The sequence below is a fragment of the Rousettus aegyptiacus genome, unplaced genomic scaffold (assembly GCF_014176215.1).
Source record: "Rousettus aegyptiacus isolate mRouAeg1 unplaced genomic scaffold, mRouAeg1.p scaffold_m13_p_15, whole genome shotgun sequence".
Classification (NCBI taxonomy): Eukaryota; Metazoa; Chordata; class Mammalia; order Chiroptera; family Pteropodidae; genus Rousettus; species Rousettus aegyptiacus.
Genome location: NW_023416290.1, coordinates 55560857 through 55585947, shown reverse-complemented (window position 1 = coordinate 55585947; position 25091 = coordinate 55560857). Strand labels below are relative to the sequence as shown.

The 25091-nt window shown below is 54.9% G+C and overlaps 1 protein-coding gene across 1 annotated transcript in view; it reads left to right on the top strand.

Moving 5' to 3' along the window:
• The window catches only part of KCNQ3 (potassium voltage-gated channel subfamily Q member 3), a 184122-nt gene that overhangs the window by 143233 nt on the left and 15798 nt on the right, over nucleotides 1-25091 (top strand). The window contains exons 2-9 of the mRNA XM_016133068.2: nucleotides 4689-4779; nucleotides 6339-6465; nucleotides 7683-7855; nucleotides 10925-11080; nucleotides 12069-12179; nucleotides 13654-13749; nucleotides 15082-15176; nucleotides 21457-21483. Of these exons, the coding sequence (XP_015988554.2) occupies nucleotides 4689-4779; nucleotides 6339-6465; nucleotides 7683-7855; nucleotides 10925-11080; nucleotides 12069-12179; nucleotides 13654-13749; nucleotides 15082-15176; nucleotides 21457-21483 (876 nt within the window). The remainder of the gene's footprint in view (nucleotides 1-4688; nucleotides 4780-6338; nucleotides 6466-7682; nucleotides 7856-10924; nucleotides 11081-12068; nucleotides 12180-13653; nucleotides 13750-15081; nucleotides 15177-21456; nucleotides 21484-25091) is intronic.

The window sequence follows — 25091 nt, the reverse complement described above, 5'->3', positions numbered from 1 at the left end:
CGCCGAGGTTCAGAAAGATGGAGACTCTTTCGGGGAATCTTACTAGAAGTCGTACAGCTCCCAAGGAGGAGGATCCGGGTTCAGACCCAGGTCACTATAATTTGGGGTGCCTGGTAGGGTCGATCCAGCCTGCGGCCCTAAGGAGGATGTTGGGAGTTTGAATCCCCAAGCCTGACTTGAGTCACTCTGTCGGCGTCACCGAGCCCCGGCACGTTTCAATGCGTGTGCCCTGTGCACCCATAGGATCTGCCCCCAGCCCCTCCGACCTGCCCAGAGTCATGTCCTAACACCTCGTCCTGCTAAAGGGTTTGTCCTAAAGGACTCAGTTAAAAGGCAGCTTTACCTACCTCTTTCATCAATGATAAATGCATAATGATAAATATTTTTCCCTATTTTAATATCTCTGAAATGAGGATGTGAAATACAATCAATGACTATAATAATTTAATTGGCAGTGTCTCTCTCTTAGTAGTTTATACAATTATAATGTGTCTTACAATTAATTGTGTCTGAGAGATAATGAACTGTTATAGTATTTCTTGGTAGAGTTACCCAAAGATGATATATGTCTGCTGAATTCCAAATGTATTGTGATAATGACAGTTGCTTCCAGTTATTGAGAAATTACAAGTTTTCCAGACGCTGTTATATGGAATAATAAATAACGTTCATATAATAATAATAATAATAATAGCTAACATTTATGAAGCACTAGCCTAAGCAATTCATTATTCCATTTTACAGATAGAGAAACTGAAGTACATGTAGTCCTCACGAGAGCTCTGTGAGGTTGAATAATTATCCCCGCAATGAATGCAAGGGATTGGAGGATCAGAGAGGTTACGTTACTTACCCGAAGTCACACAGCAGTAAAGAGTGTAGTGTAGTCAAAGTTTTACCTGATTCCATATCTGATTCCCAAATTTATGCTCCCAATTATAAAGATTTTGTAACTGGACATGTACGCCAGCAAATTGGAAGGACAGGACCGGTTATTGAGTGCCTGCTGGCTGCCTGTAAGCGTTTTATATCTTAACTCATTGAATCCTCTGCGGAGGGAGGCAGGGAGGCGTTCGTTCCCACTCTGCAGATGAGGGGCCAGAAGCCCAGGGCTGAGGCTGGACTTGAGACCCTAGTGTGACCGGCCCCAGGGCCCAGGTCGTTCCCTGACAGGGGGTCCCACAGGACCTTCCGCTTCAGACGCCACGTGCGGCTGCGAAGCAGCTTCTCCCTGGCGTCGTTTGCAAAGACAGCCAGGACCCCGCGGGTAGAAGGGCAGCCGTTGGCTGTCCCCAAGGCTCCCACCACAAACCCCAGCTTGCTCCTCCAGGTCCTGGGAGGGAGCAGAGGAAGGAGGAGGAGGTGGAGGAGGGAGGAAGAGTGGAGGGAGGGAGAGGAGAAGAAGTCAGGAGAAAAGTGGGGTGAAGGAAACAGTCGAGGCCACAGAGCAGGACACTGATGTGACAGAAGGGAAGGAGTGACTGGCGGGGCGACAGCTCGAGTGAGCCAAAGCTGGGGTGGGATGAAGGAGGGGAGGGAACACCGTCTGGCCGCACACCCCTGGCTTCCGACCCTGAGACTGTCTGTCTGAAATCAAGTTCATGTTTCAAGAGTAAATGGAAATATGCAAGAAGCCAAAGAGTGCTTCCCCTTCTCAGGTGAAGGAACCTCCTGGACGTTTTCAGCTTTATAAATTTTTGATTGTTCTCAAATCTCAAAAAGTAAATTCCTGAGGTTGCTGGTGCTTTTAATTCCTTGGCGGGTGAGGGGACGCGAGGCTCCGCCGTGCGCTTGCTGCCCCCTGCTGGTCACAGCCCGGTTCTGCATGCTCGCTGCAGATGGGAACCAGGCAGAAACTGCGTTTCCGTGACAGGTTGGGGCTGAATTATTCCCTCTCCTTGCACTAAAATCCCGGACTATTCGAGCCAAAAGGGATCGCGGTCTCCAGCCCCAACCTCTCCCGTAAGCTAAGATCGAGGCATATAAAATAGCATAACCACAGGTATGTTCTCTACCCCATCAGTTTTGCTGCATCACGAACCTAATCCAGGGAGTGTCATCCTGACACCTTTGCTTTGTTCTATTGTTAGAAGCAAGTCGAAGTTCTCCCTGCACTCAGGGATGGGGATTCCACAGGGCCTGACTCACTGGAGGTCACCTGAGGGCATACCCACCACACGCACCCCTCGTAGACTCTTCCCAAGCTTTACCTACGTTCCAGGTGCGGAGCGTACTAGGGCGTCAGAGTCTGGCTCCAGTCGTCACTGACGTAGTTCAGCCGTGGGACTCTGAGCTGTCCTTCCTCCCCGCACATTGCCCCAGCCACAGGCTTCAGCTCCACGTCTGATGCCAACTGAAGACAAAGCCACTCACGCAAGGCTATGGTTGATGGTTTACATTGCAAGGCCTCAAAGCTAAAATTGTAGACAATCTTGTTCTTAAAAATCCTGCAGCACGGGGCGAGGCCATATCCTCTCCTCTTCTTTGTCATCCCCAGATCTCAAGACCAACCCCCCGCCCCCCGCTCCGATCTGTAGTTAATTTTTTATCGCTGAGGAGGTTAGCAGTCACGTCTTCACGGTTTCAACCTCCACCTCAACTGGGTCAATAAACTCACTAGACGAAGACATCCCCACCCTGAGAGGAATTCTGGCACTGGAGTTAAGATAGTATGTTTTATCTACCCCGCAATGCAAGCAAAGGATTACAAAATGACAACGATTGTGGTCAGGAACAGAAACGCCTCAGGGCCTCTGTGATTCCCAAGGCAGGGATCACCCAGGGAAATCAGCAGAGAGCAGCTGGGTCATGGAAGGATCTAGAAGCACTGCCAAGTCAATAGCAAGAGGAGGAAGAGGGTTATGTGTGGGAAGGGGGAGGGGGCAGGGAGTCGTCAGAGAAGAAGAGGAGGATCACCGAGACAGCGCGTGGGCTGAACGCGTTTGAAGAAACACGGTCATGTGGTACGGCCGGCCTAGGATGGGAAAGTGGCAGAAGATGAGGGTGTGAGGAGAACAAGGCCGGATCACGAAAGGTCCACAGCCCTTGCTGAAGGAGAAGATCAAACAAGCTTCTGTGTCTGTGAACTTTTGCAGTCTCCCTGGGCACGTGTTGTTCACAACGCTTGGGAGGCCGTAGCCCAGGTCGACACACGGAACATGGGGACATCCTGGACAAACCCTAACTAAGCCTCAAGGGTGCCCCCCCCGCCCCCACGCTTTGGTCACAGCCTCGTGGAGGGTTCCGATCCTGTGCCCCCAGCCTGTGATGGACACCTGGACCGTAACCTGAACCACGCTCTACCAAGACTTCCTCCACTGGACTAGGAGGCCCTGGAAAATGAGGGGCAGGTTGTATTTGTGTTTGCATCGCTAAGACCTGGACTACGCCCAGGACAAAAGGGACACTAGATAGATCGATATGAACGCACAAGAGAATAATAGCTAACACGTAATGAAAGCTAACTATTGACCAGGCGCCCGTGCAGCCACCTGACATGGGTTACATTATGGAATAATGGATGGGTACTTTTACTGGGCCCATTTCACAGGTGAGGAAACCGAGATGCAGAAAGACTGTGGAAATTCGTCTGAGACGACACAACATAAGAGGAAGAAGAGGATTCTAATCCGGGTCTTATTTCCAGAGCCTACGAATGAGCAAAATAAAGCCCTGGGGGAACTAGGCTGTGGGTTTGCAGAATCATCCAGGAAGGATTACGTTTGTTCAATCATTTGCATGACCCGATACACCGGGCTAAATGATCCTCCCTCCGTGATCTCCTGTGGTCTTCACAGCAGCTGCGATCGCTGGGCGGATCCACTGTTCTCACTCCACAGACATGTCCCTCCCCTCGTAGGCACCCAGAGAACCTGATGTTGATCATCGAACCAAAGGTTCTCCACCGAGAGGAGAACCAGTTTCCTCTGTTGAACCGGTAAAGCATGTGCACACATGCATGCACACACAGCTCACCCACCAAGAGCTTATAAAGATAACAGTCTCAAAGGATTAGGTGCAGGTTGCTCCTGCCTGAGGCAGGGGCATGGACCAGATGACCCCGCGATGACCTTGCGCGGACTGGCATTTCTGCAGCACTTGGTGTGATGGTTCCTGGTTCCTACTGTCTAGAGTGAAGAGCACATTGTGATTTCAAAAGCAATTCCGAAGATTCCCCAGATGCAAGAGGTGGTTTCCTCAAGGAACTGTTGACTGTAAAAACAAACAAACAATAACAACAACAGAAAAAACAACATTCTGAGACATGGTGATAAGAGGCCTCTGCTGAATTTGTCACTCTTTGGAACGAGTTTGTTTTCTTTACACTAAGAACACGTTCATATATTTGAAAAACATAGCCCTGTATGTGCAGGACATGTTATTAATTTATTCACATTCCCGTCGCTTTGCTAAAACTCGTGGTAAATTTTGCTCTTCCAGGGTTGGAACTAGATGATCTCGTTGAATGCCAACTAGATGACTCCGCTACCTGTCTGGCCAAGCAGAAGTATGCCCGCCCTCTCCCTGCCTTGTTTTCTTTAGCTGGAATGTCAATCCCTACGTGTCTTGCGGGTTTGTCGTGAGTTACATGGGATCACAGAGGAGGTTGTAGCTGCATCCTGCACCCCCTCCCTGTCTAGCTTTGGAGCAAGCCGGAACTCAGCGTTTCTTTCTTCTTTCTGCTCTAGGTTCCTGATTGTCCTGGGGTGCTTGATTCTGGCCGTCCTGACCACGTTCAAGGAGTACGAGACCGTTTCGGGGGACTGGCTTCTATTACTGGTAAGATCGCAGACCCACCCTGGGGCTGTGTTTCTGGGGTACAAGCCTCTGGTTGGAGTTCCACAGGATGCTACCTTTGGGTGTGATTCTGCCCGGCTGGTTTGGGCTTCCTGGAGTCTCTGGCCAAGTCTGATGCCTGGATCAACTGGTCAGGTCTGCCGGGGCGCAGGTGCAATGGTGAATAACATTGTCATTACAGATGAGAGGTTAGGGGCCCTAAACCAAGTTAGAGCACAAACCAACACATGTTAGTTAAATTATAAACTACGGCTTCCCAGTCCTCTGAAAGCTAACACGAAGGCGTGTTCCATTCTAAAACCTGCCTCTGTTTTTGCTCCATAAACCCTGAGGATCTCTTACTTCGTTCAAGGCCAAGTGCAAAATCCCATGTCTACATAAAACTCTAAGTCCTCTCTCCCAAGGCCTCTTCCTGTTTCCTCTCCATTCTCCATCCGATAGAGAGTGGACCTAGCATTCTTCAGCAAGTTACTTAGTGTCCCTGATTTTCTGTTTCCTCACATCCTCACCTAAAATCTGTGAAAATGTGAGGTAAGGAGCAAATGCTCCAGGCAGAGATGAGGCCCCAGGAGGGGCCAGTCCCTCCGCGGCCCCAGACAGCACCGGTCACTGGCCCTTTGAGTGACCACGCCCTTGCTGCATTAGGAGCCAGCTGCCTCTTCAGGACGAGGCCTCATCCTTGATACAGAGAGGGGTGTCAGGCCCCCAGTTAGGGTTCACATAATAGCAGAATCTTCGCCTCACCCTGACACGCCGTCCTTTGGCTCTGGAGTCAGCAGTTTCCTTCTGAGGCCAGGTGTTGATAATCCACACCGGCTCTGAGCTGACACCTGAGCAGATGAACCCTGAGATGACACCCAGTTCTAGGAACTAAGTTTCCAGGGTCGCCGTGGGGCAGCAACTCGCCGGGGGTCCCAGGGAGACCACCAAAGAGAGAAGGAGGCAAAGATGCAGGTGTCTGACCCACGAGGGGACATGGGAGGGACGAGCAGACCCCATGTCCCAAGGCAGCGTGGTACTTATGATGCCACAGGGGTTCTGAGCCAGATTCCAGCCTGAGATTCTTTCTTTGCCACTTCGTAGCCTTGAGGCATTTGTTGAGCCATTCATTCCTTGCCTTGGCTTCTCAAAGTGCAAAACGCGGATAATGTAACATGCTCCGTCCAGGTGATGCCGGGCCCAGGAGCCGCTGGCCACTAGCAATTCGGGGAAGGGGGCGGGGTGGTGTCGGCGCTGGGCGCTGGGTGGGCCTGGTGGCCCATTTCACTGATACCCACTACCTCTCTTTTCAACCCAACTTAGGCGCTTTTAGGATGTAGATGAGATTTCTTTTTTTTTTTTTAAATGATCCATTAGAACAGAAATTTAGGGGATAAAGCAGTAGTCATTTTGCAAGGCTTGCCGTTAGGGACACTTGGCACATCAGGGCGACGCCGGGAACTGGCCGGCCTGAGCGGAGGCGCCAACCTCTTCCCTCCCGCCAAAGCTGCGGATACTGAGCCCCCGGTAACCAGCGTCTCTCCACATGTCGCTCGTCGCAGGAAACGTTCGCTATCTTCGTCTTCGGAGCCGAGTTCGCGCTGCGGATCTGGGCGGCCGGGTGCTGCTGCCGGTACAAGGGCTGGCGCGGACGGCTCAAGTTCGCCAGGAAGCCCCTGTGCATGCTGGGTAAGGCCTGTCCCTGCCTGTCCCCTGCCTGTCCCCACGTCCCGCGGGGCCCTGGTCCCCTGCTTTGGGGGCGTCATTGCTCAGAGGAGATTCTAAGCAGACTCATTCGCGGGGCTCCGTGGGGGGCGGGGGGGCCAGCCCTACCTGCACGAGGACGCGGAGCCTTCCCCGTGCCCCGTCCCCTTCCCGGGCCATCTCCTCGGAATGCGTCCAGAGCGGTGGTTCCTCGTGGGGACACGCGCCGCTCTGGGCCTTCGGACCGAGAAGGAGCCAGCTCGCTGCAGGCTTTGGGGCCTCCCCGGGTCCTAGAGCAGTAGCGCCCCAGTCACGGTGACGACCCAGAGCGCCCGTGCGTCCCCGGACTGGCCGTGCTGGGGGTGGGGGGGCGGGACGCCCCCGCGGGGCGAGAATCGCCTCCCTGGGCCCCCGTTACGCCCGTGTTCCCGCGGTGGACACTGAGGCTCGGGGGGCCGAATCCGGTGCCAGCCACACAGGCGGTGGGCGGCGTGTTCCACACTAACGCCCAGGCCTGCGGCGCCTGCGCCCTCCCGCGCCACGCTGCCGAGCTTGCTGTGAGCGGATGTGGGGCGCTGTCCCTGAGCCCCTCGGTCGGGGTGCGGGGGAGGCGGAAGCTCTCACCCACACCTGCTGGTACCGCAGCGACCCACACGTTCCCATCTGAAGACCCTGCTGAAATCGCAGCGACAGGACCGCAGTGGCGGTTAGGGGACCGGTTAAGGTCGCGGGGTCCCAGAGCGCCAGGGCCTTCGGTCCACCGCGCCCTCCTGTCCGGGGCGCTGGGCCCCTCCGCAGCAGCTGTCACTGGTCACCTGGCCGCCTCGCACACCTCCAGGCCTGGGCGGCTCACCCCCCCCCCCCCCCCCCCCCCCCCCCCGCCCCAGCTCACGGTACCGGTCTCATCCTGACTTCTGGGACGCTCTCCAGATATTCGGGTTCGGCCACTCTGTTCCTCCTCTCCTTTCCAGCAGATTCTCCTTTGTATCAGAAAAACGTGCTCAGGGGCTCTTCGACAGCCCCTGACACGTCGCGTTTCCCCCTCTGCCACGGGAGAGTGGCCCCGCTCGCCACGCACGGTCGCCGTCTCCGTTTCCGCAGCCGCGCTCGGCGCGCGCTCGCGTGCTGGCCGGCGCTGCCTCTGGCGGCCGCGCTGCAGGCCCGGGCGGCCCTGCCCACTGGCGCTCTGTTTCCGTCCCCAGACATCTTCGTGCTGATCGCCTCCGTGCCTGTGGTCGCCGTGGGCAACCAGGGCAATGTCCTGGCCACGTCCCTGCGGAGCCTGCGTTTCCTGCAGATCCTGCGCATGCTCCGGATGGACCGCAGGGGCGGCACCTGGAAGCTCCTGGGCTCCGCCATCTGCGCGCACAGCAAAGTAGGTGCTGCGGCCGGGCCACGAGGGCGCGCGGGGGGCCACGAGGGCGCACGGGGTGGGGGCGCCACGAGGACGCGCGGGGGGCCACGAGGACGCGCGGGGGGCCACGAGGGAAAGCGGGCTTCTCGCCCACCACCCTTCGCCCGCTCCCATGTGGTGTCCCCAGAGGGCGGTCATTCTGCCACTGCTGACGATGGCAGGGAGGGGCATACCAGGTGTGCTGCAGTGAGCAGGGACAGGTAGACGTGGGCTCAAGTCTCAGCTCCGCCAGATGCGAACGACCTGTTACTCAACCCTGTTTGAGCCTCAGTTTCCTCATTTCTAAAACTGCCTATTTCTTTGGGTTATTGAGAGGACGAAACAAGCTCACGCGAGGCAATATGAGATGGGAAGGAAAGGCTCCAGAGTCCCGCAGGCGGGTTTGAATCCAGACTCTCCCGGTGTGACCTTGGAGATGTTCAGTGACCTCTCTGGGTCTTGGTCCCTGCCTCTGGGAAATGAGAATCATAATGCGCTTACCTCACAGGTGAAAAGCGCTTTGAGTACACGCAGCTCACAGAGGCTGCTCAGTTGCTGGCCGTCGGTGCCTAGAACATGGAGCCGCTCGTCCCAGGCATGGGGCACGGTTGTTTCCCCATTGCACTGATAAGAAAGCAGATATGGAAAGAGGAAGTCACCTGCCCAAGGCCACACGGTGGGACACATGGCTAGTCTGGCTCCAGAGTCCACGTTCAATGGTTTGCTGCTGGACACGGTGGAGCTCAGCTCTCCAAGGGAGGCCAGAAGCCAGGACAGGTGGGATTTGGTCTGACCCCTCCCCACGTGCTCGACCAGGTGTGGAAACCAAGGCAGAGAGAGTCCACTGTATCTGGAGCCTCGGTGCCATTTCCTGTTGTTAGCCCAAAGCTTTGGTACCACTTCATTTTAACATCCCTGCCTTAGCTGATCCCTACGGAATGAAGGAGAACTTTGCACCTTGGCTCAGGCAGGAAAAACCCCTCAGAGGCCAGTGCAAGAGAAATCAGAGCGAAGGCCCTCTGGGTGGATCCTGTTCAGGACACCTCGGAGATGAGGGGCGGGAGGCCCACGCTGCACGCAGTTAGACTTTTAAGGTTAGGGTAGGCCAGGCTCTGCTAGAACAGAGACGCCCTGGACTCTGCAACTTAGCACAAAAATGTCACCATCTTGCTCACACAGTGTCTGCTGTGGGCTGGGTGGCCCTCGTCTGTCTTGAAAATGAGCCTTGAGTCACCAAAGCAAGGGAAGAGGGGCCTGCAGCATCCTTCAGATGGATTTAAGGAACAGGCAGGAAGTTGCTCCTGCTACTCCCCCACGTCGGCTAGACTCCAGCCCCCCAGCTCCGGTCTGACTACACAGCGCTCAGGCGTGTGTGGGAGCCCATGGATACCGGGGAACAGCCGCAGGCTCTGCCACAGAGCTGGGGCGCAAATTGAGTAAAGTTAGAATTACCTCGAATAGCCTTTTTAATGACCGCAAAGCACAGAATTGGGACACATATTCGCTCCTCATTGGTGACCATTACACCACCACTTAATAATCCAACACAGCCAGTTTTCCTGTACATACATGACCAGACAGCTGTTTCTTTGGTTAAGCACCAGATGAAACTTCTGACTCTCATTTGGGGGGCCAGAGGTAGGAAAAAAAATGTAGGATCACCTGAGCCACACTCCGTGAGGCAAGAGGCTCATGCTCGGACGGCCTCTGGATCCAATTCATATTTCCCTTCTTGAACCCTCTGCAAGACAGACACTCACAGAGGGCAACGGCTGGCTAGGTCACCTGCGCCATCTCAACCTCTCTCTGCTGCAGAGTTAATTCACACTCTGCACTGTGTGCGTGAGGCCGTGGGGCAGCCGGACCTATACTCACACGAGCGTAATGAAGCGTTAGAGGTTTATAGACGTCTGCTTAGAAAATGGCATGAAGGAACTAGAGGCGAACCTCGATCCTAGCTGGGGGAACGCACATCCGGGGAAATTTCACGATGGAGGTGACATGAGTCTGAAGATGACTAGATTAGGCTCTCGTTGGTCCCATGGGGAAGGGCACTTCAGGCAGCAAGGCCAGTGTCAGCAAAGACACGATGCCGCCTGTCGGCGAGACCCTACCGAGCCAGGTGGAGGAAGTAAGTATAAGGACGACTTTGATCTCTGTGATGACTCAGCAGGAATGTCAGGCCTAATCTCCAGATCCCACATGTGCCAATAACCTTGACCTCGCCCAAGCTACCTCCGTGCCCAACCTCGACACTGGACTAGAATGCAAGGAGGAGAGCCTTAGGGAAGGGCGTGGTCGGGGCTTTGAGATGTTGGCGATGCTGATCTTTGCCGTATCTCGGCACCTTCCTCTCTCTCCCTTTTCATCTTTCTTCCAATCCGCCTTGTCTTGTTTACTTACTCATTCGTCCCAGTCTATCCTGTGATCATATCCATGACATAGTGGGTTCGGTGTGTTATTTCTGCTCGCTTTTAACATGGTTCAGATCCGTAACGTGACTGTCACAGAAACTGTCTGTGTGCAGTCCACCAGCAGCAGCAGCACATGTGGCCGTTTCTGGAACTCTGGGGTCCGGTCCCTCCATTTTAGAAATGAGGAATCTGAGACTGGGGAGGAGGAGGGCTTGTCTGTCCAGGGTCACGCAGTCAGTCAGTGGCAGCTCTGTCCGCTGGGTCAGACTCGCTCCTCCTCGCTCTCGGTTCCCGCATAGAACCACGTCTCCTGCATCCTGAGCCGTGTCTCGGGGCAGCAGCTAGTCCCCTTCCCACCTCCCTGTGAAGCCTCTTGATCGGTGACACCAAGATCTCCCTAAGGCGGGAATCTCCCTCTCCTCCGAGACTCTTTCCGTTAATGATGGAAAGAATGATGAACATATTGCTGACCCCCCCTTTACAGTGATGGGAGGTGGGGATCAGAGTAGGTGAGTAACTTGCCCATGGTCACAGAGCTGGTAAATCCGGACTCCGGCCCCAGTGTGTCCGCCTCCAGCATCCACCGGGGACCTCACTCGCAGTGACCGCCTCCCTTGTCCACTGCTTGCTCTCCTAGGAGCTCATCACCGCCTGGTATATCGGGTTCCTGACGCTCATCCTGTCTTCGTTTCTTGTCTACCTGGTTGAGAAGGATGTGCCGGAGGTGGATGCTCAAGGAGGAGAGATGAAAGAGGAGTTTGAGACCTACGCAGATGCCCTTTGGTGGGGTCTGGTGAGTCACCGCCGTAAGACAGTCCTCGTGCGTGGACTGTTAGTGGCTGAGAGGTGGAGGGCGGGACGTGGCTGTGCTCAGCCAGGCAGCTGCCTTCTGCACTCACAGGTGAGAGCCAGGCTTCCCCGTTTCCAAACCTCCTCTGGGAGACTCCCCCCACTCCACAGGTGTGCACTTGGAACAGGCTTTTCCATAGTGTTTATAAGAAATCGGGCTCTGACAGCCGGTCCCATGGGACCTCACCTCGTTAGCTGTAGGCTAGAATCAGTCGAGCCACACAAGTACACACAGACCTTCGAATGCACCTGCAGACATCCGTCCCACACCCGCAAGACATATGGTACTAAAACCGACACTTACCGAAGGCTGGCTTTGCCCTGGAGCATTGATCTAAGCACTTCACATTTATTAAGATATTTTAAACAACTCTGGTATTAGACTCTTTATAAAAATAGGGAAACTGAGGCCTGAAGACCACTAAGCCAGTTAGCAGCCAACCTGGGATTTGAACTCGGGCGGTTGGGGTCCCGCTCTGACACACTGCCTTCCGCGTGCACAGGTACATATGCACTGATAACCTACACTTGTAAACACACTCAGGAATATAAGACACACAGCGGACATTGGACATGGTTAGACATGCACGCATGTGCCCATGAAACATCTAAATATAAGCACGCGTGGCTATGCGCAAAATCACACGCACGCAGACACTCACGTAAGGATACGTACGTGCGCACGCACATCGCGGTCATTAAAATGTTTGCTGAGAGACGACAACGAGAAAGAAGTCCTTGACTCAGAAACAGGTGTGGTCTGCGGGCTCCACACACCTTCCCTGACACCTGGTGCCTACTCTCGCACGGGAGTCTTGTTCTCAGTGCCAGAGCACCCGAGTCAGGACGGGCCGGGGTGGGGGGAGCTCCGTGGGCGCGCCCCGATCCCCTTGTCCCTGGGCTGCCCCACGTCTGGCCTCTTCTCCCTTCAGATCACGCTGGCCACCATCGGCTACGGAGACAAGACGCCCAAAACGTGGGAGGGCCGCCTGATCGCAGCCACCTTTTCCCTGATCGGCGTCTCCTTCTTTGCCCTTCCGGCCGTAAGTGTCTCCCCGGTGCGCCACGCGGGGCCCTCGCAGCCTGGCCCCAGCCTCCTCTGCCACTCCTCATCCCCTGAATTCCAGCCCCGTCAGGGCGGTCGCCGCCCCGTAAGCGTGGCGGGCTGTGCTGGTCCCCTCGCTAGGAGTGATTCCTCCTCCGGCACCTCCTCCTCCTCCTCCAACGGCGTCTCGGTGCCGCCTTCTTCGGGCCATTAGTCGCTCGCCCATCTGGGTGGAGCCACGCAGAGGCGCCTCTGACCCGTGCCGGGGGTGCACGGTTCCGTGTCTGCCCTGCTCGGCAGACGTGAGCTCCCCAGGGGCTGGGAGGATGTGATTCACTTAGGCGTGCCCTGCACAGAGCGGGTCCTTCGTGTATGTGAGCCCCTTCCCTTGCACTGCCCTTTACTGGTTTATGCAAAAGAATGCATTTCCCTCAAGAGCGAGCCTTGGCCCCTGATGGAAAAGTTCCCCGAAACCCAGCGCCTGCAAGTGTAATATGCATCATGGTAAATGCCGCCTGGCGAACGTGCTGGGCGCGTGGGACCGTTACGTGGGCCTCGTGCCACGTGCTCCCCCTGCAGCATCTCCCGTGCTCACGGGGACGTTCGGAGCCGGCGCTGTATTTATCTGCAGTTTCCCCGTGAGAAACCGAGGCTTCCTTGGGTTAGTCACAGGCGACTGGACTGTGGACCCGGGCCCACTGGCTCCGTAGCCTGGCTCTCGGTCACGAAGCTTGAAAAGAACCTTCTGATGAAACAACACTGCCCCCCCCAAACCTCCCATCCCGAGGCCGGGGCGTCCCTTTTCCGTTGCTGCCCTGTGTCTGTTGCTTTCAAAGCTGTTTGACCTTGGGCGTGTGACCTTTCCGAATCCGTTTCCTCATCTGTAACAGGCGAGGGGCGGTGAGGGGCACGGCTCTAAGTTCCCTCTCAAGTGTAAAGTGTGTATCCATTTAAACCGCATTCCGGTCTGACCTGGAAATCAAAACAGATCATAATTCTGGGAAAGTCCCGCTGCAGTGAAAGTCTCGAGTGACGCCGCAAGCCGGTAAAATGGTTTTAAATCCCATTAACGTCCACTGGACGTCGATCCCGTGTCGCACCCCTTACCCGGCGGTTCCTGGTAGATGACGTTATCACGCGTTTTCCTTAACGCGGTCCCGAGGCGCGTGCTCTCACCCCACTTCCCCGGGGGTGGAAGGGAGCGGCGGCGGCCGGGAGCGTTGCCCAGGGTCGCGCGCCTCGAAAGCGGCGGGGTCAGGAGGTGGCAGCGTGACAGAAGTGGCCGAGCATAGCGCCACCGCAGTGGCTGCGTCAGGCTTTCCGGACTTCGAGCCTCCGCTTGGGCCCAGGACGAGGGGGAGGCGGTCCGCGTCCTCCCCCCTGCCCGCGGAGGCGTCCCCGTGCCCGGCAGCGTGGGCGGGTGCCGGGGGAGCCCGGGCGAGGCTGACTCACGGCCTGGCTCCTCCTTCCAGGGCATCCTGGGGTCCGGGCTGGCGCTCAAGGTGCAGGAGCAGCACCGGCAGAAGCACTTTGAGAAAAGAAGGAAGCCGGCCGCTGAGCTCATTCAGGTCCGTCCGCCTGGGGGTGCGCTGCGAGGCCCCAGATCCGTGTGCGTGTGTGTGTGCGCGTGTGTGCGTGTGCACGCGCGCGTGCTCCTCCATGCCCGTGACCTGGGGCAGGACCAGGACCGTGCTGGCTTGTAGGTGGCGGGGGGCGTTTCTGTGGTCATCTGTACGGCCTGTCTCTGCGTACCGAAGGTGACCGTCTGTGACTCTCTCATCCAGGTACTAAGCCAATCACGCAACAGACACGGGGAGCTGAGACAGGGGCCCACCCGCGCGCTCTTTCACTGATTATGCTGGGGAGGAGGGTTTGGGTCTATACCGGGCTTTTCTGTCCACCTCCCACCCCAGTCTTCACCCAGGGACCCCCAAGGAGAAGTCAGCCTAGAGTCCAGGCGCTTAGCCAATCGGCGACGAGGAGATGTGGCCCCTCATCTAGGCCAAGGCCAGAGAGCCCGTAAGCCCAGAGAGGAAGGGACGCCTTCCCTGGGCAAAATACTGAACGCTTTGCCCATCCGTCCTGCCCGGTAGACAGCCCTGCGCCTGCCGGACGCCCCTCCTCCTTCCTCACTGCCCCACGGTGGGCTGGGGCTTGGGGACAGCAGTGAGAGCTGGCGAGAAAGGCAGAAGCGCCCCCCCTTACACGGCAGAGGGGCTTCCCGCGTCAGGGTTTTATGGGCCCCCGAGAGCCCAGAGAACAGGAGAGTGAAGCTTCCTGGCCACAGCCGCGTGGGGCGGGAAGTCTGCGTGACACCCACTGGTGAACGTGCGTCCGGTTGTACTGAGTGTCCCCGTGGGTCTGTGGGTCTGATGCTGGGCGGTACCTGATGTCGTCCGACACACGGTAGTCTGTAGGCCGGTCCCAGCCCCTATTGCCCCTCAAGCCCCAAACCGTCACGGTATCCCAGCGGTTCTGGTATGTTAAGAATTGAAACCGCATCTCTGGGCCGCCTCCTGTACCCAGGAGAGGCACAGGAACAATCTTCGTTGTCCTACTTCCTGTCTGAGAAGTCTCAGGGGACCTGCAGCGGAAGTCGTCCCCGCGCCTCTCGGGGGTCCTGCGCCCAGCTCTCCTCTCTCCCCCCACTGCACTTCACCCCTCCACACCCCACCCCCCCACAACACCAACTGTAGCTCCGAGATGCTGGGGTCAAGGACATTTTTCTTTCCTAAGGAGCTACAAAAAGAGCCCCAAATCCAGCTCCTCGGGATGGTGTTTAAATGCGCATTCAGACTCTTGGGAGTCAAGGGCTTAAACAACGTTCTAATGTTGTGGGGACTCTGCGTGGACGTTTTGGGTGACACCCGGTCATCCCTGCCCCTCTCTCCTCCCCCCAGGCGGCCTGGAGGTATTACGCCACCAACCCCAACAGGATCGACCTTGTGGCTACATGGAGATTCTACGAATCAATCGTGTCTTTTCCGTTCTTCAGGCAAGTGGTGACCCATCTGGAATGCTCCGGGCGCGACCGGCCGTCCCTCCCGTGGGCCTGTGTTTGGTGCCTGTGGCCTTCACGGTTTCTCAGAGGACGTCCTTCAGGGTGGTGGTTTCCAGTCTGGGCTGCACGTTGGAATCACCTGGGAGTTTTAAAAACCCCAGTGACCAGGCTGCGCACCCCAGGCTGCTTAAATCAGAATTCCTGGAGACGGGGACCAGGCATCAGTACTCTGTAAAGCTCCCCAGATGACCCCAGGGTTCCACCAGGGGTTACCAGCTAGACAACGTAGAGTGGCCGATAAGGGAGGGTCCCATCAATGTCTAAGCAGGACCCGTGGCTGAGGAAGTGGGGAGCCGGTGCGATGAGCCACCCTAGCAATCCCGGATGCCCCCCCCCCACCTGTGTGGCCCACACCCGCAGACCACTCTGGACGCTGGGGACAGGCAGGCGGAGGACGCAGCGGGATGAGTCCTCCAGTGACCGTGGGGGTGAAATGAAAAGCCTTAGGAAAAAAATAAAACCTTTCCCAGGGCCAGCACCTCTGAAAGGGAGAGAAAAATCAGTATTCGTTAGATGTCCCGTACGTTCCAAGGTATCCAAGTTCGGACTTTGTGTAATCCTTGCAGGCAGCCTACAAAATAAGTCAGGGGGGTTCTCCATTGTTAAGGTGCGTTAACTCGGTGGGCAGCTGTGCAAGAGCGGGTGGTGTTGGAGGGGTAAAGCCTCTCGAACAGGCGTCCAGGGTACACGGGAGACAGGCCGCGTGGTCAGCATACGCTGGCCCCTCTCACGGATGAGGGACCCGGGACTCAGAACCTTCGGGCATCAGGGCCGACGTCAGCCCCGTCCGGAGGGCCCCGCGCCCCTGGGCCTCTCGCTGCTGGGCTGCTTGCTGGAGCAGACAGCGCTTTTCCAGGGTGGAGATGCTGCGGCCCTGAGCCCAGATCTTCGAGTGTGTGTGTAGGACGCTGGACTGCCTGAATTCCTGAGCTGGGAGGAAAGCAGAGGAACCCCTAGCTTCATACCCGGAGCTGGGACCTGCTCTAAAATGCGTTTCTGCCATGTGTCGTGGGTCACATGGACCGGGCATGACCCCAAACTGGGCAGGCGGCTCCCTCCATCCCCACCCCGCTCCCACACACTCATTATGAGACCCGAGACCAATCTCTGAACGTGGCCTCAATGACCCTGCCACCCCCACCCCCAGATTGTGGTCGAGATGGAAGGAAATCCAGGAGATCTAGGTTCTGCTGACTCATTTCCCTGCACCAAACCTGCCAGGGGATGATCACGACAAAGGGAACAAAATCCCAAAGCTGACCATGACAGCGCAGGCCTGAGCTTATCTGCCCAACCCCCCTTCTGTGCTGTGGCTCTCCAGAGGTCCTGGTGGCGTGGGCCTCTTTCTATTTAGGGCTCTTAGTCCACCAATAGTTTTGAGCCCTCTGTCATGCTAAGCTCTGGGTCAAACCAAGGAAGGTCACAGGTGACTTAAAAAGGAATCTGACCTTGACCCTGAAGGCAAAGAGAGGCCATTTGACCACAAAATGACGTGATCAGATCTGTTTCAGGCAGATGACAGGGAAGAGTGTGTGGGGTGGATTGGACAGGCTCGAGATTCTAGGCAAGGAGATTAGCTAGCAAATGATTACAGGATTCAGAGTAAGAGGAGATGAAGGCTTGGACCAAAGTGAAAGCAGTAAGAAGGAGGACTAGAGAGAGGAACCAAGAGGGAGCAAGCAGAGAGAAGAAAGTCAGGGCGCGATGACTTGTAGGGGAGTTAGGGGCCGAGAAGAAGCAAGGCTTCGGTAAATGAGTGACGCAGTTTGGATTTACTGACTGTTTCTTACTTACAGTCGGACTCTCTTGCTCAGAAGATGGCCTCTGTGGTTCCTTTTGATTCTAAAATTCTGTCGCTGCAATAGATGTTTCAGATTTTGAATAGAATCAGTCTTCTTTTGGACAGCAGGAGTCTTCTTAGAATGGGCAGGCGGCTTCCCTTTAAGAGAACAGAGCGACCTTCAACTCAAAAACGAGAACATATACATCCAGATGATTTCTTTTTGCTATGCATCCCAAGGTCTTGGCAATAGGCCCGTTTTGGGGGTGGGGGCGGGGGTTGATTTATTATAAACAAGCTATTGTCCTAGCTATCAGAGAGCTGGAGGAATACATTGAGTTGCAGACAGCTGCTGCGATACGGGAATGGCTTTGAAACGAAGAGAAAACCTTTATTTTTTTTTTGCTTACTTTTTTCTCCAAGGACAAAAGTGTAAAGTCACTAGAGAAATTCACTTAGCAACTATTCTGAAACGAGGCGGGCCTTTGGGAAAAGAATGTCCCCAGGTTCCAGCCCACTCCATATGTTCGGTAGCAAAAAAAAAAAAAGTAGTTGATAATACACCGGTGCGCCCTCACCTGCCTCCTACATTTTTTGTTGCTTCTTATTTATGCGTTAAAAAGGTAACGTTATAGAGCTGTATTTCACACAGCATAAGAGGACTCCGCATGCCATAGAAGTTATTTTTGTTCGAAGCGGATGATTCGGTGGTTCTTAGCACGTCCGCGTATACATATGGCGGTTCCTCTGGGCTTCTCCTCTCTCCCAGCCCTGCAACGACGAATCTGTGTCCTGTCTCTTCTCCGCTGCTTCGGGGCATTCCACACAAAAGCGAAATCGCCGAACGTGGGGCCCCCTCGGTGCGGTTTCTTTCCTTTGGCGCAACGTGTTCGCGTTTCGCCCACGTGGTCCCGTGTGTCCAACCTCGATTTCTCCTTACGGCTGAATAGCATTCCATTCGAAGTGTTCCACCCTGTTTATCCTCTTCGTGATTGACGGACATCTGGGTTGTGTCCGCTTCGTCCCTGTCGCGATGCCGCGGACACCGGGGTACGTGTCGTGCGGTCACGTGTTTCCAGTCCGCTGACTCCATGCTTAACTTTCTGAAAACGCGCCAGGCCGTTTGCCATGGCGGCTGCACCTTCCTCCCAAAGCTTCTGGAGGAGGAAGGTGTGTGGCCCTTTGATAATCTGCAAGTGTCCGTGTGTTAGGGGCTAGCGGTAATGGATGACTAGGTTCCCTTTTTCTTTCTCCTTTCTTATGGCTTAAAATAGTAAACTCATTTTCTCAAAGAACTCAGGGAGTGTCAAGTTCAATCCCAGTTTTATATGAGAAGAAACCGAGGCCCTCCCGGGAGTCCATGACCTTGCTCAAGGTCGCACAGCATGTTGGGCATGGCTGACACCGAGCCCAGGTCTTCTGGGTGGCCGGCCAGTGGAGTCTGTGTAGGATGGGTGCAGTCAGGTGGTAGGCGTCTGAGAAGGTACCGGCAGGTCCCGGGGACGGCAAGGGTGACCATTTCTATATGCCAGTGGAGATGTCGGCTAACATCCAAACCAGATGACCTTCCTCCAGCAGAAGAGCATGCGCGTCAACGGGTCCCCTAAAAGTGATGGCGAAATGATGTCCAGTATGGCCAGCACTGACCACAGGTGGCTTTTGAGCAGCTGACTGCTACCGGTACGACTTAAGAACCGAATTTTTTATTTTATTTAATTTTAATCTTAATAGCTTTGTGCAACAGGTGATTCCCATATTAAACAGTGCAGCTCCAGAAGCAATTTAATATTGGAACAAAAATGGAGACTTAAGCCCAAGAATTAGAAGTTAGTTCAGCAAAATGTCCCAGTTCATTCACATGTAACCAGGACCTGTTCCTTGCGTGATCAAGGTCAAGATTTTTGGAGTGCTTAGAAATGAAGATTGGGGGCTGTACATCGTAATCCTTCCCTGTGCGCAAGAAACGTTGGGGTCTGCTTTCATGCACGCTGTTTCGTTTAATCTTTAGAATGTCTCGAAAGACAAGGAGAATGGGTAACTCCATTTTTCACTAATTTGATCAGTGAAGGATCAGAGCATCAGTGGGATCAGTTAGCTTGCCTAACGCCACCCAGCCAGTTAGTGATGGAACAAAGTTTACCACCCAGCTCTGAAGCCAATGCTTATTATATCTCTGGGATGAAAAAGTTATTTAGAGAGAAAGCTAGGGAAAATAAAGATGAGACAGGGTCCTTGGGATAATGATACCCACTTCTGAAGACACTTGTTGTGAGGGTCAAGTGAATAAAATATAAAAGTACCTGGCCCGGTTCCTGGCCCATAATAGGTGTTCATTCTCTGCTGGCTGAATCCGGGCCGGAAGGAAGTTATTGGTATTATAACACAGAATGGGTAAGGTGGGAAAGAAAGACACTAGGCTCCCAAATTGTAATCCTGGAAGGTCAAGGTTTGTGACAGCAGGGCAAGAACACCCTATCTGGGATGTGGTTACCAGCCTTTTATTCATTTATTCCATTCATTCATTCGGCGGGGGTTTCCTGAGCATCTCTCATGTGACGGGCCTGGTGTTTGGCATCAGGCGTATAATGGTGGACAGGAAGGGGTCAGCGGTGCTGGCCCTGTCACCAGGTCGGTGGAGACACAGACAGAGACGCGCCCACTGGGTGTTATCACTCGGGGCTTGAGCGTTGACCGGAGCAACGTGGAGATGAGCGTGTGGGACCAGTGGCGTGGACCACGGCGGCAGAGCGCTGTGGGCCAGGCTGTTCTCTTTGACAGGGAGGGCCTAGGACAGAGGGATCCCCGCGGATGCAGTGGGGAGGGGAAGGACCAGAGCACGGAGGGGGGCGGGGGGCACGGGCCCCGCAGCGCAGGGGGAGATTGGCCGCCGCCGGGAGTGCGGACCCCTCGTTCGTCAGCGCAGAGGGGAAGCCCGTGGGCGGGGCCGGGGGTAAGAGGTGGGGGACTGGGTGGTGAGCCCACGGGGCGGATCTCCGCGAGAGGTGAGTCAGGGTCATCGGCTGGCAGGGAAGTGGGGAGTTGAGGCACTGTGATGGCGGAGAAGGCGCAACGGGGCCGGGCCGTCGTCTTGGAGAGCGGGCAGGGCGGGGCGCCTCTCTCCTCCACCTCACCCGACGTCTTCCGCCCAGATCCTCCCCCGGGCCCGCTCCCTCACCTGTCAATCTCTCTCACCGCCTTCCCTACTTCTCCGGAGTCAGAGACCCAGAGAACTGTAGACTGACTATCAGAGTGTTTTCTGTCCCTGTCCTTGAGGAAGGGAAACGGGCCCAGAGGATGTGTGCCTCGCCCAAGGCCGCACTGGAACTAAACGCTCAGTTGACCCATGAACTAGAAATTCCTGCCTCTCCAGCTGGTCCCTTTCCTCCTCTACCGCGATGCCTCTTTTTCTCTCCCCATTTCTCTACCCCCGGCTCCCGATTTTAGGCCGGTTATTTATTCAGTATTTACTGTGCACTTACTATGTGCCGGGGTGTGGAGAAAAGCAGAGGCCCTGGCCCCGGGCACTGCCTCCACTGCCACGCGACTTAAGACAATGTGATCTGAGTGCAGTCCCACATGGGAAGAGATGAACTCGGTCTGGACCCCGGGGAGTCGTTCAGATTGGACAAGGATGGGCCCCTCCAGCTAGAACTTAAAGGATGAGTAAGACCGTTCCAGAAGAGAGGAGGAAAATTCTAGGCAGGGCCTGAGTGCAGGCTTAGAATCACGACCGCGTGCACAGCGCACGCAGCCTTGTGGTCAGGAGTGCGGGCTCACGAGCCAGGTTGCCTGGCTTTGAACCCTGATGCCGATGCTTCCCATCTGTGAGACCTTGAGCAATTTCCTTAACCTCCCTGTGCCTCAGTTTCCTCATCAGGAAAATGGGGGTGATAATACTACTTACTTCATAGGGTTGTTATGAGGATTAAATGAGTCGAATCTTACAAAGCACTTCCAATAGTATCTGCCTATTAATTATCACTCGGTAATATTCGCCATGGCGATGATGGTGATGTTGACCATGATGACGATGCTGGTGACAGAGTGACAGGGTACGTGGCTGCTAAATTATGAAATTCCTTTTTCCCTGTCCTGCCCCTAGTGCTCAGCTAACGCCCTGAGCCCAGCACAAGGCCCGGGGCACGGCGGGTGCTCAGCAACCGTTTTCTGGCTGAGCGAGTGAGCCGAATGGCTGAGAGCCTTGGAAGCTCAGCGCCAAACCTTGGCCGTAGAGGCCCGGGGTCCGGCTGGCGAAACGGGTCTCGTCCAGTGGTCGCCCCTTCCCCCCACCCCCCGCTCTCACCACCGCGTCCCAGAGCTCCACTGTGCTCCTCGGCCTCCGTCAAAGAGAAGTTCGGGGGCACATTTTGGGGAGAGGGGACGTCGTCCCATATAATTCATGTTTTACTTTTCTTCTCCCTTGTCTCCTCATAGGAAAGAACAGCTGGAGGCCGCAGCCAGGTACGTTTCCGGTTATGAATCCCCTTCCGGTAGCCACTGCCTGGGGACGGAGGGTCCAGCTCGACCTGGCGTAGGGCCCCGGGCGGCTTTGCTGCTCACGGACAGAGCTCGGGGGCCCCATATCCCTCGGCCATCATCATGGTAATTACTTGAGGGCACCCTAAACTGTGGCCATAGCAGCGGACAGTTATTGAGTTTCTCCTCAGGGCCAGGCTCCGTGCCTGGGGTCCTGCGTACATTCTCTCATTTGGACGTTATCTTATTTGGTCCTCACGACCGCAGTGTGACGTAGGCGCTCATAGCCTCTTTTGCGGACTGAGGCACTCTAGGCCCAGAGAGGTTGAGTCAGTAGCTGAGTCACACAGCTACTGCGTGGCGGGACCGAAATTCGAACCCAGATCTGAATGTTAGGACCGCGTTAGTTCCACTGTGCATCGCTTCCGCTGCTTCTCAGGCTCGCCGGTGGTTCTTCAAAAAGTGAATCGAGTCTAGTGCTAAGCACGTCTAGCCTTGTAGCCACCCCACAACTGCGGGGGCTTCCCCAATAAACGGCGCTCACTGCCTGGCGAGGCAGGTCGGGCTCCTCTTCCTCTCGAGAAGATGCCACAATGTGAGGGACATGGTGGCCCCCGCTCGAGGTCGTAAAGAAAGACCGTCCCTCGCAAATGTCATTTATAACGACATGTAACATGTAGTAAATATACATTTAATCTATTGTTGTGGACAAAGTACCAGGGAGGCTTTGCAGTCAGTCTCCTAGACCTTCAACTCAACTGCTGTTATTCCCGAGCTGATGGAATTGGGGCCCAGGAGGTGGCAGGACCCTGGACCACCTCGTAGGGGAACCGCTTGAGGACAGTGGCCTTTGGGAAGCCGGCCAAGTCTTCCTGAGTGGGGTCCTTGATGCCTCTTCCCCTGCGTAATCCCACCTTGAAGAAACCATCACAGACAGCGCCAGTTCGTGCCCATGTAAAACCCCATTCAGCCCGTCTGCTTCCTGTGCGAGTGTTTTCAGGTGGACCGAGTGTTGCTCGCCTGGACCCAGCTTGGACTGCAGTGGGTGTGGGAGGAGGCTGTAGAGGAGGCCTGAGGACAGGGTCGGGGGACATTTGCTAGAGAACCTGAGCCGCTCACGGCTCCCAGAGGCAGAACGGGAAGCCTCCTCAGCGTGTTCCTTCAAGGTACTTTTACGGAAACCAAGACCTTGTAACCCCCGGAGCTCACAGGCTCTGTAACGTGGGGTGCAGGTTCACCCCACGTTACAGAGCCTGTGAGCTCCGGGGGTTACAAGGTCCCGGTCTCAGGGCTCCCAACGGGGTGCTCTTTCCCCTCCTCCTCTCACGACCACCAGGGTGTTGATACTGCGAGTGAGTTGCTAAATCTGACTTTAGAGCCTTTTCCATACAGATGTGAAAGGATTTCAGCCAAATCGGGAACACATGTAAAATATAGATGTGTACCAGACTAGGCATTTCCATTTAATTATGGCCCACGTAGAGGCATTCTGAGGCTTACTGAAAAAGTGAGTGGATGGATGGATGGATGGATGGATGGATGGGTGGATGGGTGGATGGATGGATGGATGGGTGGATGGATGGATGGATGGATGGGTGGATGGTTGGATGGATGAATGGATGGATGAACAGACTATTCTACAAGTGTCATAAACCCAAATTAACTACCTTAGACTAGGAGGAAAGTGTAATGTCTCCGCAGTCACCCATCGGAGTGGGCGGGAACCCCCGGGAAACAAGGGCTGGGGCTGGGCTTTCTCTCCTCTTCTCTTGTCTCTGCTTCTCTTTGTGGTCCCGTGCTCTCAGTTGACTGTCTCCATGTGGATGGAGTGTGGAGGCAGGTAGCCCCAGGATCGTACATTTTTTCCCTCTGTCTTCTGTCCACCTCTCCTTCACCCAACTCCAGTTTCAGAAATCCCAGGGAAGCACTTAGATTGGCCCAAGTTGGGATAATCTTTGTGGGTCAGAGAGTAAGAGGCTCCTACCAGCCCAGTTCTGGCTCATGCGTCCACCTGTTAGAGTGAGTGGGTGTGGGTTCAAGATGCTATGATTGGCAGCCCCCGTTAGAGTCACTTGGTTGAAGTTGGAGAAATCAGTTCTCCAGTAGAATAGGGTCCTTTTTCCTGAAGAATAAGGCATGACACATAGAACGGGCAAAAATCATGGTTGCCCGTGACAGGCATAAATTCTACCCATAAATTTTCAAATCCCTGAAAATAATAATGTATTATAGAACATTAGCAATAAGCCATACTGAGCTTTACTATAGCAGAAAAGACTAATATTTTGTGTGAGGGACATTGTTTTGAAGATCCATTATAACTGCTCACTAGACGTACAGCAGTGCTGATAATTAGGGCATGTGTTTGAGAGAAGCTAGCGTTTTCTGAATTTCAAAACAGTTTGCTGTTGACAATAACTGCTTGCTTGAGCCCAATCGTTAGCTTTGCATTTTCAAACAATTCGGTCTGAACAGCAGCCTTGGGGACTCTTCTGCATTCGTCTTTGGAGAGGGAAGAAATTTGTTCCGGGCATCTTCTCTACCTCGTATCTTGTATTATGCTCTCATTCCAGAGCTGTCAAATTTAGTAGATGATCACTCTTTGGAATGATCTCAGATGTAATGACAGTAGTTTATAAAGAATGCTAATGTTTGCCAGCTTTAGTTTCAAATGCATCTAGCCCTCATACCCACCCCATGAGGTCGAAACTATATATATCGAATCCCCATTTTAAAGATGAGAAAACTGAGATTCCAAGAGGCAGGTAACTAACTGGCACAAGGTCACACAGCTAAGACAGTAGCCAGACAGGACTTGGATCCAGCGGCTTCTGGCTCCGTAGTCCCTACCACTGTGCCGATCCTCAGGGTTGTTGGAGGCCGTTACCTAACCGGTTGTTTTGTTTTCTTCTGCCATTCCTGGCTCACATAGCTGGGGTCCCTGCCATAAGATGGGGGCGGGGAGAGATGGGGGTGGAGGCAGGGAAAGGCAAAGAGCCAGGATACGCCATCGCGGGAAAGAACATTCGATCAGACACCATAATTCACACCGTGCCTTCTCCCCGTGACATCCATCTCACAGGGTGATGGATGATGTTGACAATGAGTCTCCTTCGTGCCCTAGAATCAATGGCTATTAAAGGCGTGCGGGAGTTGAAAGCTCAACTAAGCCAATCCCTTAATTTTACTGATGAGAAAATTGTTACCCAGAGCAAATATAGGAGCCCTGGACCATTCCCAACGCTGTTAGTACTTTCTCCTGCCGTCCAAACTGCACGACGCTGGTGCAGGCCTCAGAGTAACTGAGATGCAGAGACGGGATTCGGACCGATTTCGTGTAACCTCAGAGTGATCCCTGACATGTCCTAAGGGCTTGGTTTCAATTTTCCTTTCGGAATACGGGGGAGTGCCTGAATTATGGGCCAACTGAGAAAGGGATGTAGGAGTTTCAGAGGATCAACATAGAGGCTGCATTTGGTGGGTAACGAGGGGTTATCTCCGGAGGCAGTGGTGAGCTTCGCGACGCTTCCCACTAAGGTGGTCTTGGGACCAGCGCTTGGACGGAACACATGTTTTGCCAGCCAGCCACACAG